The sequence below is a fragment of the Bombus vosnesenskii genome, unplaced genomic scaffold (genome assembly GCF_011952255.1).
Source record: "Bombus vosnesenskii isolate JDL3184/JDL3185 unplaced genomic scaffold, Bvos_JDL3184-5_v1.1 scf7180000013314, whole genome shotgun sequence".
In the NCBI taxonomy this organism is placed as follows: Eukaryota; Metazoa; Arthropoda; class Insecta; order Hymenoptera; family Apidae; genus Bombus; species Bombus vosnesenskii.
In genome coordinates, this window is record NW_022882960.1 from 2,629,099 (window position 1) to 2,648,393 (window position 19,295).

Sequence of the window (19,295 nt, forward strand, 5' to 3'; positions counted from 1 at the left end):
ACTATGTTATGTCCTTTATCGAATGCAATCTTTTTTTTCTAAAATTATTTCCTACAATAACGTACAAAACTTATTAAGAAAAGATCAAAATTGTTAAATTAATTCTGTTACTTCTTTCGACTATCTACATATTCATATAAGCCTATTATATAAATCCATAGTGCTTACAAGAAGATAATTAACTGTCCCTTCTTATACCACGCTATCACTATGCTATAATAATTATATATATATATATATATATGTAATATATATATATATATATATATGATTTTACATATTTATATATATAATACTTTTCTTGATATTATATATATACATATATAAATATATATGTGTAGATGTCACGTTGTTCATACTAACAAATTCGGTATTTCATAATAAATTTATCGTTCCAACGGAAAGAATGTATACACATATGTGTGTCATCCTATTTTATTGATATAGTCGTTTATATTATATTCTATATTAATGTACATTTTTGTTTATATAAGAGCGCAAAAATAAAACTTAATATTTTATTATAACGTCTGCCACGAAAAATTTAAACTTATAGCAATAGATACAATTTACAACTTCAAAAGATGTTTTGATTTTATAACTTACTTCATACACACAACTTTATCAAACGTTACAAATTAAACAGAGAATTATATATTCCACATTCATCGCTTAAAAGTATGATTCCAAATTTGAAAAGAAGACATAAATATGTATGTGTTGGAAAAAAATGGAGAAAATTTATTCCCATTTATTTACCCATTTTTTTGGTAAATAATACTTATTATTTACCAAAAGACATTGCGAAAGTTTTAGGTCACTCCCATTAATTAGTACAATTTTTTATTTGGTATATCGTTCAGAAATTTCTTCGCAACATGACGTGTAGACACATCGAATATATGGAGTAAGGACAGTTTATCGTTCATTGTCTTACGTAATCGTATTAGGATTAATAACAAAATAGAATTAATTCAAATATATTTGTCCTTAGAAAAAGAATTTATATTATTAGTGAATTTACTATCCAAGATTCGCAATATGACATGTGAGTGTCGCATAAAATGTAAATATACTTCGTATTTATAGGTTTTTATAGGCGTGTAGTAGGTCAGGAATATGCAGCTCTAGGATTAACCAAGGAATTAGACTGAAGGCCACCCTTTAATATTTTTACAGTCTATTTTATCTATGTCTGATAACAACAATAAAAATTCTTAAATAAATATATCGGTATAATCATTGATGGAATATTATTACGCAATCAACTATTTTTTTGCTCAGAGTTGTATGTTTATGTGTTGTAATTGCGTCTTAAGCATAATATGCATACACATGTACACGGTACGTCAATCATTGTATACTACAATGACTGGTATGGAGTACCACAAAATTAGGTGAAATTCATTAAGACAAGACACATGTATCACTCTGCTGATCATTGCTATTTTCCTCTGCCTTGAGATGTACCCGACCTGGTTGTAGGTTTTGCTGGTTGTGGAATAATCGTAATTTCATCATTAATCTTCAATGGTTTCAGAAGGGAGTCATTGGATCTGGACGATGGAGATGAAGGTGTATTCTTCTTATCCATTACTCTTTTAGCTACGCCACTATGTGCCGAATATACGTGATTTTCAAACTGCTTATACATTCCAAACGTGGAAGTGCAAACTGTACATTTATAAGATAGATGCGCTGGTTTTAATGTCATTCCATGATCTCGCGCAACATGATTTAGTAATTTCCATTGATATACCTAAAAATTAAGATCCACAACCCACAAGTAATATGCTGCTTAAATTTATATCTCCCAATCTCACATGTACATAATTTCGAATGTTGAGCAACATAAAATGTATAACTCACCCTGCCGCAAGCGGGACAGCGACCTGCATCTTTTCCTCTATTTGCAGCTTCTTGCATACTAGATGTAACCAAACCATGAGACCCAAGTAAATGTCTTTCCAGACCCTGTAATAATATTTACACAATACTATTATAATTTTATTTTTACATATAAAAGATTGAACAAGGCACAGTCAATAATTGAATAAAAAAAATAAAAAAAATTGGAAAAATATTTATTTTTAATTCATAAAATGTGCTCTATATACATCACATGTTGTTTGTTGTATTATTTTATATTTAAATACAGTAATGAAATTTATAAAAGAGGAAAAGTATGTATTTAAGTACCTGATCTGTGAAAAACCGAAATTGACATTTTTGGCAATTCAATGGAGGTCTACTATAAATCATCTTTGGATGTATTTTTACTTTGTGAATCCATTGCATATGGTTACGTAGTTGTTCTAAATCCTGAAAGATAAAATAGAGACAAGGCACATGTACAAAGTATAATACTTATAATATATAATGCATAATACTTATAGTATTATTTAATTTTACAACATTTTATATCGTTAAAACCATTTGAATATAATATATTAAGTTGAGCGGGAAGTAATGTCGAATTTTCTGATAAGGCACTTCCATGATTTCCTATGGGTATCTTCCATGATTTCCTATGGGTATCTTCCATCTTTTTTTACACCTTCTCAAAAAAATTATTGAATTTTCAAAGAAAAATATTCCACTTGATTCTTTCTCAAAGTTGAAATCACCAGTTTGAAACTTTTTATATCATCTTTATCCTATATGTTCCTCATATTTGAAAGCTTTGCACAAATTTTCAATCACAACAGTCGCATTGTTAACTTTTTAAAACCCATGAAAGATACAATGAGATGATAAGTGCATTTTGTCTCAATCTTTGCTTGCGAATTTCTCTGTTGCAACTGATGGTAAAGACAGAAGTGCATCTTTATTTGCAAATAGGTAATTAAAAATTAATGAAACATTTTATAATAGAAAATCCGACAGTATTTTTCCCATCATCTTAATACATAACTCACCTTAATATAACCATCGCAGATTTCACATATGACAAATGTAGTTTTTTCTCCAGACTTTGATGAAGTTCCAGAACCAGGGATGGAGGTTTGAGATGTTGTACGTGGTAATGGAGTTATAGATATACTTGGTTGACTTAACAATTTTGCAGTAGGATTTTTGGGACTTGCTGTTGTATTCTGAAAAATATAAAATACACTAATTATTTTAAACATTAAAAATGTGTACCTTCAGAATTGGTAAATTTTTAATCCAATTATGTTACAGTACCAAATTGTATCTTATTTAAAAAAATCTTTATATCTTAAATATAACTTAAATATATACTAGTTATTATCGACTGATTTTTACAAAGGTAATAGTAAAGGTAATAAAAATTGTCAATGAATTCCTTCGAAATTTATAAACAATGTAAGATTATATCAATACAAAATTAAACATTTTCATAATGCAAGATATTACAAGGGTAAAAATACATTGATGAAATCAATAATTACGAAACTAGTTGCAATGCACACTAATGATATGTTTAGCCATAACTTTACACATATTGTTAACTCTTATAAGCAATTGTGTACAGCTTCGATTAAGTAAATCTCAAGAAATCGGTTATAAAAGCCGTTTTGCACCTGCAGAACACATTATCCATGCGACCACAAATTTTACAAAATCAATATAACCTTCCTGATAGGTTCCAACAATTATTTACCTGTGATGAGGACAATCTAGAGAGAGAGTCGATTACGTTGGGTACAAGTGCAATGGGTGTGGGTTGACCGGAACTGCCGCCGCTACTGCTACTCACTCCCGAGACAGCCGACATGACAGTCCCAGAGCCACCCACCACCTGTGTCACCACCCATATATTTTTTTACTAATTCTTAAACTCTTATATACTTGAATTTGTGAACCTGTAGTTTTTTTATAGATATTAGTAAAACAAAATTAGCTGAGGAAAATTCACAGAAGGAAATCAACATACTCCACTACCAATAGATAAATAGAAAATAAAATACTTAAATGTAAATAAATAAAACAAATATAATTTTTTCTTTTCTTCCCATTATGATAATTTACTATATTAATCATTCTTTAAATTTGATACATAAAATATAGTAAGACAGCTTCCCAAATTTTATTAGATACTGTGTGTATTAATAGTGGTGACAATTATTACAAAAAGATTCAAAGAAATATAAAGGCATAAATATACTGTGCATATCATACGTGTGCTTATACATTGTAACTGAAATTACATTACTTCAAGGACATTGCCTTCAGGGACATGACTTTAAATGATTATCATTCCCCTTATTACTATCAAATCTTATAAAAGTTACGACATTAGAATACGTTTAATATGCAACATAATCCTTCAATATTTACAAAATACTGTGCGTCCTTTTTCTACCAAAAAAATACTGAAATATGTTCTATTATTAATAAAAAAGAATTAGAAAAAATGAAAACATTTTTACCTGAAATATTTGATTACTACCAAATCGGTATGAAGTAGGGACCAATAAGCCAGACGATGTTGGACGATACATCATTCCTGCAACATTATCTAAAACATTAGCAATATATTACACATAATCGAATTTGCACAGGTTGAGTATAATTCAATGTAATATGTTAATATTAATGTAAAATGATAAAAAGTTACCCTGACGCATTGTCGTACCACCCGGTCGTAATGTTTTCAAATCTGAATATCTTGGTTGCATAGGCGGCCGTCCTCTTCCACGACCAGTGATTGGAGCAGGAAGTAATTTTGGTAAAAGTGGTTGAGGTCCTTTACCACTCATTGCCATCGCAAGTGCACTGGGGTTAGTTGGCCCAACAGGCCTTGTTCGATTGAATCGTGGAATTTTTGCTGGAGGTTCCCAATCAGCACCTGGTTCTAGATTCTTTTCCGATCTGAATTTCTTAGTACAAGCAAGTATATGTCGATTTAGTTTGCCTTTCTGGTTGTCTTCAAACGGACAATTAGGACATTGATGAAAAGCTGGACCCCGCTCCAACCTCCCGCGAGTATTATGTTCTGCTTCCATATGGTATAATATGTCGTGGGGACTACGCATTTCAGTCGGACAAAAATTACACTTGTAGACGTAATTGCGCATATGTGGAGTTTCTAAATGATGTTGCATGACTAAAGTTGATTCTGTTTTAAAATTACAGAATTCACATTTTTTCTGTTCTAAATGGAATGGTTCATTATTTTCTTTACTAAATTCTAGATTTTTAATGAGTGAATTTATAGCTAGTTGAGTTTCAGCCGATGTGCTACTTTTTCCCTGTTTACGTTTTTGAGTCCGTAAAAGATCAGTTTGCACATATTCCTGAACAAGATTCACTCCAATTTGCATGAAAAATTTCCCCAGTGGTAAATCAAAATATGTCAGTACTTTATTCCTATCGTCTTGTCGTATATCCTGTTTATCACTTATATTACTAAATCCAGATTCAGTTATATCTACTGAATTATCACCTCTGTCTTCATCCTTTTTACTCTTACTACAAGTTCCTTCATTTTCACTTTCATCACTTTTATCTTTATTTTTTTGAATTATATCCAATGAATCCTCATCACATTCCTCTCCCTTATTTTCTTCTATGCTTCTTTTGCTTCTCTCGTCTTTTTCTTGTTCCTCTAAGCATTTCTCCAATTTTGCGACGAACTCCTTTAAGGGTTTCAGAGGTGGTTTTTCATATACATATGGTACTATAAAAGATGGCGCTTCTACCACAAACATGTCATCGCTTAAAGTAGGTAATATTGGAGGTGTAACCGTAGGTGTTACCGTTGTCATACTAGTAGTTTTAGGACTTAGCTGTGCAGTTTTTGATGTCATGGGCACTGGTGTAATAGTCGTCCTCATATTAGGATACATAGTTTGTGTAGTCATACCCACTGGAACTACTGAAAATGAGCTAGTACTAGAAACAGTGTGATGAGGTTTACTGCTACTCACAGGAACACCACCACGTCCAGAAAGTATAGAATTTGTATCTATAATAACTAAGGTAGGTTCTTTCTTTCCTCCTTTTACAGATTTGCTACCAGCAGCTATTTCTACTAACCGCTTAGTATCATTGACTACAATAGTAGTCTTACTATTTTTGACTGGTGACTTTAGTTTAGAATTCTCTTTGTCTTTACTATCAATACCAGCCAAAGGATCTTCTGGCTTAATTTCCTCAATATCTGAGCCATCATCATCTACTTCCTCTTCTTCTATTTCTTTTTCTATGTAACTTGTCCTCTTTATATTTCTAGAACTTCTTCTTGGTGTAATACTACTAAGATCTACTTGCTTTCTTTGTTTTCTTTGTTTTGGGTCTTTATTAATACGTTCTGGTGAAGTATTATGACCATTCTTTGCACTATCAGTTATTTCTTCAATATCAGGACTATCGCAACTACCGTTTTCTTCACAAATTTTCACATCAGATGTATCCATACTACTATCAGCAATTTCGCTACTGTCATTAAGTTGGATATCACTACTGCCTGATAAATTATTATCTTTAAGGGCAGAAGCTTTTGTAGTGAACACATCATCGTTATCAGAGTGTATTTCTGTTATGTTTTCGTCAAGACATTCAACATCCGAGTTATTACTCTGTTCATCAACTTCCATAGCCTCACAAGATGTGTTTCTACACTTATCTTCAGTCTTGGACACTTCACTAAAATTGTTTATGTCACTGACACCCTCTGGAGATTTAGACATTTTAGAGTCATTTTCTGACTCTGACATTTCACTCCCTTTACTTCTATTTTGCGCTATCCCATTCTGTTCACTATTTTCAGGTTCTAGACCCCTTTCTTCCATTTCAACATCCATTCTGTGTTTGTCCTCATCATCTTCTTTTCCATTTGCCTCTCTTTGCTCCCTTACTACACTAATTTCTTTTGACACAAGTTTGGATATATTAGTGTCAGCATCAATGAATTCTTCCTTGTCATTATAATTTCCATTAACCCCATTTGGAATCACATCTGTAAAATATAACAGATTATTTTTATACAAGTATTAATTCTTTTTTAATATTAAGTATATATTATATTAAGTATAACATGATAGATGAAGCAAGCTATTAGTACTTCACTAATAACTACAATTACATTACAATGATCAGAGAACATAGCAGAGGTATTAGAAAATGTGAATCATTTCTACATAACTTGAGCAAACTACACCTTCTTAACAACATGCAAATCCAATAAAATGTTATAAAATACAATAAAATAATATCCATCCATATAGCAGAAAAACGAAAAACTCAATACTGGCGTCACTTTTTAACGATAACGGAAGAAAATAGCGAAGCAAAACAGAAAAATGAATATATCGGTCGTACAAAAAAAGGGTTGCTCTAACAGTTTGAAAGAGGAATAGAGCATACCTTTGAGAACCTTATCAGGACTGGTCTGAGATGAGTCCTTAATAGGGGGTTCTTCCAGCGTGCCTTCCATGGGGCCACCACTGTACAGTCGATCTAAACAATTAATAAGAGCAGAGGGATAAGCGGCTCGTAGCGACGACGACGCGTTTCATTACATCGACGATATGAGAACGCGAGGGCGGGGAGAGAGAGAGAGAGAGAGAGAGAGAGAGAGAGAGAAAGAGAGAGGGAATTTTTAGCGGGGCCGAATTTTTCAAAATGGCGCTGCGAATTCCGTACTCCTATTTCCTTGTTCCCATAACCAACAAAGTTCGTTGGATATATATCCCCACGATCCAGACCCGACAGAGTTCCCGAAATGAGTCTCTGGTTGGTCGGTGAGAAACTCTTGGCACGCGCGCACACTTGGAAAAAGAGGAACCAGGGAGTGGACCCGTGGATAAAAATGATCGGAGACGAAGCGAAGTCCTGCGAAGTAGCTTGAATGGTTAGCGTCTCTCAGTCAGTCACCTGCACTCGCCAGCCACCGCGTCCGAGCGCCAGCCAGTCAGCCAGTCAGCCCTCCGCCGTACCTCTCCTCACTCAACCTTCACAAACCTACCAAACCTACATCTATACCTACAACTTATACATCGAACTTTCGCCTTTCGTACACACTGACAAACATGTAGTCGTAGGTATATAAACATACACGCAGTGATACGCAGACACGAACCATTCGACTCGCCATCCATAGGTGAGCGCGCGAGCGCACAACCTTCCGACTCTCTACAGTACTTTACACTATATATGCCGGACAACACGCCAACCACCTACAGAACAACCCTATGACCTACCGAATCCAATCATGACAAATTCATCTCACACGACGATACTGAACGTGAACGAATTTGAAATTGCAAGTATCGGATAGTTTCACATTTATCCATGTAACTTAAACACGTCAAATAACATTCTAATATAGATTGATAATACGTGACAAAGAAGAAACTAGATAAACGCGGATCGTTTTGTCAGATTATCTGTATACATAGATCTGATCCACCGGATAGGTGACGTTTTTATTCAAAGTTCTTATTAAAATTTTCGAAATTACCATTTGTCCTTATGACAAACGAAATTTTGTAGGAAATAAGCGGTTTGATATATGAAGTAGGAAGAGACGATGATAAAGTCTCTTTTGCATCCTATTGAAAGAGCATTACAGTATTCTCCTAAAAGATGCTAAGCATACTTTAACCTACACTAATGCTCTTTGATGCAGCATTCGCATCGTTCGTTGGAAATAGTAACGATAAGATTATTTGGAAATTGGAGAACGTGAATAAGAATTGGGTGTGCAAGTGATCGAAAACACCGAGGAATTCCATTCAGTATGCTCGTTTCGGGACGTGTCTCGTGCTACTTAATTCGCTTATCCACAAATCCCCCGGCAGATCTATGAGGTAATGGAACGCGTACAAACTCCATTCGTCTCCTGTCACTAGGCACAAATATACGCACCTGACCGCTTGCTTGTCCTAAACGATTTTCTGATACCGCGACATTCTCACAACGTGCGATCTTCAGTGGCGGTGGCGGAGGTACGATTTGTCCTTTATACACACTTCTACACGATTTATTCACAAAACCTGTAAATAGTGAACATTCATCGCTGAAAATTAGGCACCAGAGGGCAGGCGCGACGTTGGAAACGTTAAAAAGTTATGCCCAGGGCCGTCGCAAGAATAGTGGGCTCTTTTCCACAAGGGTTAAGCAGAAATCAAGCTAGAAAGAAAGGGCGGCAGAACGGAACAGAATACTTCGTGATGTATATTTTCACTGGATGCTATTTATCATTCTTTTATAGCTTTCTATATGAATGTCATTAGTCTTGAACGAAACTTTATACAAAAAAATATTAAAAAGATATGTTTTTAATATTGAATGATATTCATTATCTTTTAATGAAAATAAAAGAACAAAATTGATTAGATGTTTTCGTTCACTTTGTAAAAAAATATATGTTGTGTACGAGATGCAAATTGTTTAAAATATATTAAATATAAAATGAGAGCATTGATTGAATTATCTTCTATTCCAATGTACTGTAAAATTGAAACAAAGAAATATACAATTAAATAATTGAAATTATAGAAACATTAATATGCAATGTTTTATTTAGTCGATTTAAAGGATCAAAATCATGATTCTCTATCGTAATTTCAATAATTCACATACAGCATTTTTCTACTCCATATCTTGCTGATCATGCACTTAAGTAAGCAAAATAATGGTGCAAGATCGCATTATTTAAAGGATAAATACGCTCTGCGTCGATATAATTGAAATAAATAATTAACTATCAATTTCGAATCGATCGATTCGATAGTAGCGAAGTACATAATAAATTCCACTAAACAGTTCTTAGCGTGTATCACTAGTATCACTATATGTAATGTAAGTAATTTAGTTAAGTTACGCGAACGTCGGTAGTTAATGGCAATCGATATATCGTAAATGAATTCTAATATCATCAATAGTGTAGTAATATATTTACACTAAAAGTCAAGAAATGTAAACATTAGTGCATACATTCGAAAGAAAATTCTTGTTAAAAATCTTTCGAGACAATCTGTTTAATAAAGAGAGATAAGAGGAGTTAAAATTATGGGAAATCGCAAGGGAATTGAGAGGATTGTCACGGCCCTGGTTATATTGTGTTATTCGGTACCACAACTGTACAAATCATAAAATCCAACAAATCAATCGCAAGTCCCTTGGCGTTTCCTTTTTTTTCTTTTTACAAATAATAATTCTTTGTTTCCATCTACGATCTCGAAAATTGTGGAAACACTCGTGTTTACTAATTCATTGAAATTTTTTAGGAAGATGCCGCCATTTCTTCATAAGGGCTGGCTTAACTGTCGAACAGCTGCCGTGGTGGTCGCTAGCCGATCGCGATTATCCCCCCAAAGAGGACCAATAATCGAAACACACACACATCGCAAATGCCGTGCTATTTAAATTCACTGACCGTTCGCAAGCACTGATAAATATTCGGCTACACACGCGACTCCTTCGACACTTGATACACACCGTTTTTATATCAAAATTATTCACATATACTTTGTGTTTATTTGGGTTCGACGTCACGGATCCTTCTTACCTTCGTCGTCGAAAACTGCCAAGATGGCGACGATAATCACGTGACCGTAAATTTTATGACGTACGCGTAATGTTAAAGGGACGAAACGACCAGTAGCGTTTGTTGTATATAGTCACGTGACCGGGTACACGTGCACATCCAATGAGAGCCTCTCCCAAGAATAAGGACAATCTGCAATTGCAACAATGTGTATAGTAATATTAGTAATAGGGTTGACTAACAAGCCTCCGCCCTTTTCCATAGGTTCCTTTGGGAAGACACACCGACAATTCACGTAAGGGTATTAAAAAAATGTTGTTTTATCATTTTTATATACATTATACTTATAAATACAAAGTTTATTACTTAATTTATATATATATATATGTATTCTAAATAAAATAACATGGCTTTTTTATCTAATAAATTTTTATTATCATTCTTTTTTACACTATTAAAAGAATTATTTTCAAAAAGATACTATCTTTTTATTAAGACTTTATATTTATATAGCTAATTACATCCTTTTTTTTAACATTGTTATTGGAAAAAAATGTAAGAGTTTTATATACAATATTTACATTTTAAATATCAATATTTTCAGTATCTTAAATATACAAAGTTCCTCCAATAACATATTTATATGTTATTACATCACCATTATATGCTGTAGATCCTACTGTATATATTTAGAAAATATGTTAAATATCTTTGAGATCTTGTACAGTCATTTTTATTTTATATATTTTAATTATAAATGCGTTTGGCATACATAAGCAATGTTACGAGTAATCTTCATCATTATCACTAAATGATAATACAAATTTCTCTTGTTTTGATTTTTTAATCTTCTTTTTCAATGGTTTATCTGCTTTATCTGATTCTGCCTCTGTTATTTTGTTTTTCTTGAATACAATTCTTTTAGATAAATCAGCTGGAGTATTAGCTTCCTCTACAATATAAAAATTCATGTGTAGTTATCGTAGATGAAAGTTATGCACTTTATACCTTCTCCTTTCTTTTTCTTATATGCTTCTGCTTGTTCTGCACTCAAGTGCTCAGAATTTAATACAACTACAACAGGCTTGTCTTCTTCATGTTCTTCTTCATTGTCTGAATATTGTGGTAATACTTCTCTCTGTTTAAAAGAACGTTTTAAATTATTTAAATGATTGTTTATGCTAGTTATAACTAAGTATATATTGTGGTGTATGTAATGATTTAATTGCAAATATGCTTAATTGCAATGAATAATTATTAATTTATAGTTACGTCCTAATTAATAACCTAGAAGTTGAGCAATTATTTGTATATAATGAAAAATACGATTTACCTTTGTGTCGATTGTAGGTCCTTCCTTGTATCCGATTTGTTCCTTTAATTCGCGTAAAAATTTTGGCTCATTCGGTTTAATATACGACACATTATGTTTCTTCCTTGACATTTTACTATCTTTCTGTTAATGTTTTAAAATTCCAAACATCAAAATATAACCTAATTTTAGTATGCTACAAAATAATACTGCGTAATACATTACATATGAATTCTACATAGATTGGAAAATAAAATCAAGATGGATACATCTAGTAAAATTCACTAGTGTCTTAATTCTGATTGGTTGGTACTATTGTGTGGCCGTTCAGGAACTTGGGGAATTCCAAGCTAAATTGTTAGTTATTATCCCTGGAGTATAAAAGCCACGATACGATCATATAAACAGGTCTTGACATTTGCTAGGGAAAACCGTCCGTAAATTGAGTCGTGTCTAATCATTAAAAATCAAGTTGAAAGATTAACAAAGTCCACGTTCTTGCAAGACAGATAGAGATGAATAGTGTTTCTCTGAACATTCATAGTATGTATATACATATGTATATATATATGTGTGTGTGTACCTATAAGAGGACAATACAGGAGAGAATCTCTTTTGAAACTCCATCATTGGGGGAAATGTACAACATATTATGAAAGCTGTAAACATCCGGGAAAACGAATAAACTATCAAAGTATACATGTTACCAGCGTCGTGTATACGCAGAACGAGACCTTTCCTTACGCCTCATCTCGGTCTTTTTCAAAGTGCTCCAAAGCATTTGTTTTTCGGCATCAAGCACTACGATTTTGATTGGCTTAGGTACGACTCGGAGAGTAAGCAAGAATGATTTTTGGTACCATTGAAGGGCATGTAGGACCTATAGTTTAAGGTGGGCTTCGAACTATCAGTTACCGTGCTACGCGAACCTCAAGGCTGCGTCAATACATAAAAATTCGTAAATGTATGGCTCCCCGTACGCTATGGGGAGCCGCAAGGCTATGACGTTACATACACATACTTATATATATATATTTACTTATATATGTTTCAATGCAAATTATTGACAATCATTGACATATATATAAATGAATTAGTACATATATATGAATGACATATATATGAATGAATTAGTAATTACAAAAATTAATTAACATATATAATTGCATGATTAACATATGTACATATAGGTACATATAATAAAGTTTCTTCAGAAATTATTTAACTAACTTTCATTTACGTAGTCAGTATGTATTTTATAAAAAATAAATGAAGAATTCTTACTTATGAGAATGTCATGAACTTTGAAGTGAAAGGCTTAATATTGTTCATACCTGTTCGTACTATATCATACTACATATATATGTACTGCATTGAATTAAAACAGTATACCTATGCATATATATGTAGATTTATAATATATACAATTTATATTTCACATAATTTTGTTGTATTCAATTGTACTATGTTATTTATATTTGTATTGAATAAAAATAGGCATGAAAGGAAAACGAATAAAATGCATCACTAAAGTAGTTATATTATTTATTTGAAAAAATGTGATTATAAGTATATAAAATTTATTGCGCATTTTAGCATATGTATGTATATAGTTTTATAAAAATTGGAATAAGATAATGGATTACAAGATGGTTTCATACTATTTTGTGATTTTCCAACTCTATTTGTTTAAGAAATTTCTACTTATAAATATGCATTTCACTTAACTGTTCTACAATTAAAATTGTTAAGAACAAATTCTTATTTTACGTATTTTTTTAATGATTGATCATAATTGTTAAAATGTATTTTAGATAAGTATATTACAATAAGGTTTGTGAATAATTTTTTGAGCAATTATGTAAACAATATCTAAATGATTTTTATACAAAATTAGTAAATATTACACTTTATGAATTTTTAGTGTATATGAAATTATGAACATATTAAACTAAATAAGCTTGTTCTTTTAATACATAAGAGCCATAAATGGTTAGTTTCCATCATCATAAAAATAAGAATATGTTTAATCAGTAGCACTTTCCTTTGATACACTGAAAGGTTCTGCTACTACTTCTGCACCACAATCAGCAATTACAACATCTTTTGTTGGTCTATCTCGAGTATCAGTATTTACATTTTCAATTTTTCTTACTACGTCCTGTAAAATTATTTTCATGATAGATACTTAATAAGTTATGTAATCCAACAGATTATGTAAAGAAAATGACATACCATTCCCTTAATTATTTTGCCAAATACGACATGTCTACCATCAAGCCAAGGAGTTTGTTTCACAGTAATAAAGAACTGTGATCCATTGGTATCTTTTCCAGCATTTGCCATGGACAACCATCCAGCACCATAATGTTTCAATTTGAAATTTTCATCTTCAAAACGAGCTCCATAAATACTGCGACCTAATAAAAAAAATTTAATAAAATTAAATGTAATTATTAATAATTGTCTAATATTTTAAGTACTATAAAAACCTTGAGCTATGTGTCATTTTATGTAATAAAATTTAAAGGATTTATTAAATCTTAATTTTATACTAAATAAGATGTAATACATCAATTTTCAAACTAGTAATAAATAATATGATGATATCAAACCTCCAGTTCCATCTCCTTTTGTAAAATCTCCTCCTTGAATCATAAATTCACGAATGACTCTATGAAATTTACTACCCTTATATCCTTCTCCTTGAGGTTTTTTTGCTAATGCAATGAAATTCTGGACAGTCTTTGGAACTGTTTTTCCAAACAGCCCAATCTCAATTCTTCCTTCATATTTACCATCAATATTAATGTCAAACCATACCTATGTATAAATATGTATGTATAGCTATAGATTTAATTATTTTCTTAAAATTTCATAGACTTGTAAAAACTATTGTTTCTATTGTATATCCTTAAATTGTATATCCTAATTACGAACTTAATTTAAAAAATTTTCTAACATATGAATGTAAAAAATAAATCAAAATATATATAAATCGAAGGTATATTATTTAATTTGAAAATAAGAAAAGCGATTATTTTTCAACAATGAGTCACATTTAGTTTATTTAGTTTTATTTTTATCTACTTTGTTCGAAAATAAATTCTTTGTTAACAAGTCTGATGTTTTATATTAGTACATTTCATTTATTTACCTTATCTGTAACTTTTGGGCCTTTTTTATCGTCAGCGTTACTACTTGAACAAAAGGTCGCTAACACGACTCCCACTAATAAAAGCGATTTCATTATTAATAAAAAGAATTTTAAAATTGAATGGGAATTAACAGGATAAAGACTTCTTAACAACTATACACTTTGTCAGAGTGGTACATATACAATATATAGTCGAACGTGGATCCCATGCGCATGCGTATATGTTAGAAATGTGGGATCATTCGATTGGTTCCATTCACCTTGCATGTAATATAAACTACAACTGAGAATTGGTAAATATGTTATTAGTTGATAAAAAGATTGAAACAGATTGATATGATATGATATAATATGATTTTAGTATTTATTTAGCAACTGTTATCAATATTTGAGCAATAATTATAGAATATCTTATATAAAAATACATGTTCGTTTCAATGTAGTTGAAAATAAAAATTATTTACCACAATAATAAGATATTAAAACTTACAATCTACAGTCTATAGATATCTCAATCTAAAGATATATAGGAGATTGAAAGTTTTACGCATTGATATGACACAAAATGATCTCTGGTGTTACAAACATATTTTATGCAACACTTCGCTAATTTATTCTGTTGCTTATATATGTACATATAGTATATACATATGTATGTATAGTATCTAAACCCAAAAGAAAGAGAGGGAGAAAGGACTGATTTTATGATTTAGTAGTTTTATAAATTTATTTCTGTTTTAATAAAATTGCAGGGAATTTTAGATTGTTAAACAAACACAGGATAAGAACATTATATGATCTTGATAATCAGTTTTACTACCAATCAAAATTAGGGATTAATTTAATTTTCGGTTATTACATATGTATCAGAATTAATTATAAAGCGGAAGCATTTACTTGATAAATTTATTCTAGTTGAATTAAGCAATTAAATCACGTTTGTTTCTTCTAATAAGCACAAAGATACATACACATACATATTTACGTAATCAACTGGCTTAAGGAAGTCGATAAAAGTTCGATTATCGATTAAATACTTTCGATATTCTAGTAGTGCTCATTTCAAGTAATCAGTGAAGTTAATCAGTATCGCGTGTTCTGCAAATAAACACAAGTTGAATATTATTTCTTAGCATTTCTAATGATTATTGAAACCTTTGAAAATAACAAGGTACGTATCTTTTTAAATAAAAGTCAGTTTAAACTCGTATTACGTTATCGCATAACAAGAATTAATAATGTTAATATTATTATTTCTGCTTAAAATTTTTTCGTTTCATCGAATGAGTGTGCATTTTTCGATTGTTTATATTATTTATTTATTATATGCGTTTAACATTTCTTATAATTTAATGTTCTTATTTTTAATGATTATGACATATTTGGTATTGCGAATTAAAAATTAATGAACATTTTATTGAGATTAAAATTTATTTCTATATCTATAATAGAATGAATTCTTAATTTCTTAATATTGCTATAGTGATTTACTGTTTCAATACAATCTTTTAAAAACTCATTAATTTTTATGTCTATAACAAGTGAATAATTTGTTGGACTTTGTGGATTTTGAAGATGGAAGATGAATCTATTCAACCAGGGACGAGTCAAGCTGATTTCATTAAAGAAGGATTAAACTTTGATATAAACCCAAATGAACCAATGACAAAAGCAGTTTTAAATGAACATCCACCTGAAGAGTGGATAGATATCTTAGGAAATGGACAGCTTAAAAAGAAAGTTATAAAAAGTGGGAAAAATGGAACACGACCAAATAGATCTGATATTTGTACTTTAAAAATTATTGGTAAATTAAAAGATGGTACGACGGTTGAAGAATATGAAGACCTCAAAATTCAATTAGGTGATGTTGAAGTGATTCAGGTATTGAGTGATATCTTTATTTTTTAAATCTCAGTTTTATAAATGTATTTTTTAAATTGTATTTCAGAAATGTTATATTGATTAATCTGCTATAATACTACGTATATTTTATTAGATTATGAGTAACATAAGTATTATTAATTTTCCAATAAAAAAATTTTACTTAATATAGTAGTATCAATAATGTTTGTTATTACATTGTTCAATTGTAGGGATTAGATTTAGCAATTGCATTAATGGATGTAAATGAAGTTGCTGAAATTGAGATTGATCCAAGGTTTGCTTATGGTTCTCTAGGAAAAGAACCAAATATTCCACCAAATGCCACTATTTTATATACAGTTGAATTAAAGTCCAGTGAATTAGAAGAAGAAACAGAAACACTCCATGTCAATCAGCGAAAAGAAATTGGGTAATTATTTTTTATGATTGTTGATATTTGATATTATAATTGATTGCATATTTTCACTTCTTTTAAAGCAATAAAAAACGGGAACGGGGCAATTGGTGGTTTACTCGTAATGAACCAACACTTGCGATTCAGTGTTATCGGAGAGCATTAGAATTTTTGTTACCAACAGAAAGTCGTACATCTTACCAAAATGAAATGGAAGATACTACTACTGATGCAGAATTACAGGCTTTACTGGAGGATCGTATGAAAGTATATAATAATCTAGCAGCTGCACAAATGAAAACACAAGCTTATGATGCAGCATTGAAAAGTGTAGAAAGTGTTCTAAGTTGTCAACCTCAAAATGTAAAAGCACTCTTTAGGAAAGGTAATATTGTACACGTGCCATTTTAAATATACATATAATAGTAAGTTTTGTATATTAAGCATATTACATTTTTTTTAGGAAAAATTTTGCATTATAAAGGAGAACATGCATTAGCATATCAAACATTGCTTCAAGCAGCAAAATTGGAGCCAGAAACAAAGGCTATTCAGTCGGAATTAGCTATTTTAAAAGAGAAGAATGCTAAGGACGCTCAGCATGAAAAAAATCTGTATCGTAAAATGTTAGGAGCACATAAAAATGACAATAATTATCAAAAAAATACAAAAGAACAAAAAAGTAAAAATTCATCAAAGCTTACATGGAGTTTAATTGGTGGAGCAACTGCAGCAATTTTAAGCGTATTTTTATATAGATTTGTTTCGTGAAAAAAATTTAGAAAAAAATTTAAATGAAACACATTGTCTAAGCTAAATAAGTATAAATATATATAATTAAGTATCATAGACTTCAAACTAAAAGATATAAGTATAAAAACAAGTAAAAATTTGATAACTTTAATAATATACGAACAAATCAAAAGAAAAGATCATACTATTAATAAAATTTTATTTAAATTTTGTTCAAATCTTGTATTATATATTATGTCTGTAAATTTTGCAACAAAAATTAGCATACAAAAATATAGTCAGTCTTTTCAATTGGATATTTACAATATACGGGGTGCTAAAAAAGGGTAAGACTATATTTGAGTAATTACATACATATTCTAAATGTGTAAACTTCGTTGACATATATGTCAACATGAACTTTTTGCATTTACGAACGTAATTAATAAGAGGAAGATTCTCATAATCTTACTCATATTAATTATTTATTTATCTTAATATTAATAATGAAATAAGAAATACTATAGAATTCTTTTCCTTATTATTATTTTATAGCAATTTTTAAAATGACGTACAATGATGGTGTGTTGAAAAGAATATAAATAACGTGAGAAATAAATATGTACGAGATATATAAATTCAAACATTTATGTGAAAAAGTGTATATGATTTAAATGAATATGTACAATATATTTTACACTTGTGTTTTATATTAATAATAATTTAATTGCATTAATATTTTTGGGCATATTCAAATACCACTTAAATACGTATTTATGATATATTTTTATTATTTCAATTTTTTCTATTATTATTTAGATCTCATATACTATCTTATATTAATATAGTAAATTAGGTTTGGATAACTGTTGCCCATATGAAAGAATCTTCACTATGAACAATAGATCTATAAGTATGTCATTTGGTATACTCAATAATTAAAATGACATGAAATGAAGCAATAATCAAGTGAGTAGGGAAATGTCACAAAATTTGTTAATACTTTCTACTTTTAGAAACTTGCTGTTGCAATAAAAAACTCAGATATACAAATTATAACAAAGCATTATTTATTGAATGGCACTAATTAAGTAAATTAGCACTAATAAAATTGGAAAAAATAAATATATCTTTAGATATAACTTTATTATATCATACTTTGGGAAATAATGATTTATACTTATAAAAAACTGATTTGGCATGTCACAAAATGTTTTTATGGCGAGCTCATGTGAGCTCATCTGAAATTAATCAAATTTGATAAGGGTGTATGAGACTGTGCATACCCTGTTTTATAATTTTCCCATCATGATAACTAGCATGAGTTATCCATGTCTCTAATAAATAATAAAAA

The 19,295-nt window shown here is 30.5% G+C and overlaps 4 protein-coding genes across 13 annotated transcripts; 1 reads left to right on the plus strand and 3 right to left on the minus strand.

Moving 5' to 3' along the window:
* Positions 1 to 528: 528 nt before the first annotated feature.
* Positions 529 to 10,501, minus strand: LOC117235234. 9 transcript variants are annotated; one of them, XM_033497073.1, is made up of 10 exons: positions 10,349 to 10,501; positions 8,836 to 8,963; positions 7,333 to 7,425; positions 4,583 to 6,925; positions 4,395 to 4,483; positions 3,626 to 3,763; positions 2,919 to 3,095; positions 2,200 to 2,322; positions 1,870 to 1,974; positions 1,445 to 1,759 (listed from the first exon to the last, which is right to left on the minus strand). In XM_033497073.1, exons 3-10 carry the CDS (start codon positions 7,400 to 7,402, stop codon positions 1,445 to 1,447), a joined length of 3,360 nt encoding a protein of 1,119 aa, XP_033352964.1. In that variant the 5' UTR covers positions 7,403 to 7,425; positions 8,836 to 8,963; positions 10,349 to 10,501. The 9 variants fall into 9 exon arrangements, with proteins under 9 accessions (XP_033352962.1, XP_033352964.1, XP_033352966.1 ...); XM_033497075.1 differs by having other exon boundaries at positions 10,411 to 10,492; XM_033497072.1 differs by having other exon boundaries at positions 10,046 to 10,474.
* Positions 10,502 to 11,118: 617 nt separating this feature from the next.
* Positions 11,119 to 12,006, minus strand: LOC117235237 (uncharacterized protein KIAA1143 homolog). The gene is made up of 3 exons (XM_033497086.1): positions 11,793 to 12,006; positions 11,468 to 11,597; positions 11,119 to 11,411 (listed from the first exon to the last, which is right to left on the minus strand). The coding sequence occupies exons 1-3, from the start codon at positions 11,901 to 11,903 to the stop codon at positions 11,242 to 11,244; spliced, it is 411 nt and encodes a 136-aa protein (XP_033352977.1). The 5' UTR covers positions 11,904 to 12,006; the 3' UTR covers positions 11,119 to 11,241.
* Positions 12,007 to 13,628: 1,622 nt separating this feature from the next.
* On the minus strand, positions 13,629 to 15,211 carry LOC117235053 (peptidyl-prolyl cis-trans isomerase 5). The gene is made up of 4 exons (XM_033496718.1): positions 14,929 to 15,211; positions 14,387 to 14,594; positions 14,007 to 14,191; positions 13,629 to 13,932 (listed from the first exon to the last, which is right to left on the minus strand). Exons 1-4 carry the CDS (start codon positions 15,019 to 15,021, stop codon positions 13,798 to 13,800), a joined length of 621 nt encoding a protein of 206 aa, XP_033352609.1. The 5' UTR covers positions 15,022 to 15,211; the 3' UTR covers positions 13,629 to 13,797.
* A 607-nt stretch (positions 15,212 to 15,818) lies between these two features.
* Positions 15,819 to 18,563, plus strand: LOC117235052 (peptidyl-prolyl cis-trans isomerase FKBP8-like). 2 transcript variants are annotated; one of them, XM_033496717.1, is made up of 5 exons: positions 15,819 to 16,099; positions 16,471 to 16,812; positions 17,025 to 17,224; positions 17,293 to 17,594; positions 17,673 to 18,563. In XM_033496717.1, exons 2-5 carry the CDS (start codon positions 16,504 to 16,506, stop codon positions 17,978 to 17,980), a joined length of 1,119 nt encoding a protein of 372 aa, XP_033352608.1. In that variant the 5' UTR covers positions 15,819 to 16,099; positions 16,471 to 16,503; the 3' UTR covers positions 17,981 to 18,563. The 2 variants fall into 2 exon arrangements, with proteins under 2 accessions (XP_033352608.1, XP_033352607.1); XM_033496716.1 differs by having other exon boundaries at positions 15,820 to 16,099; positions 16,504 to 16,812.
* Positions 18,564 to 19,295: the final 732 nt, after the last annotated feature.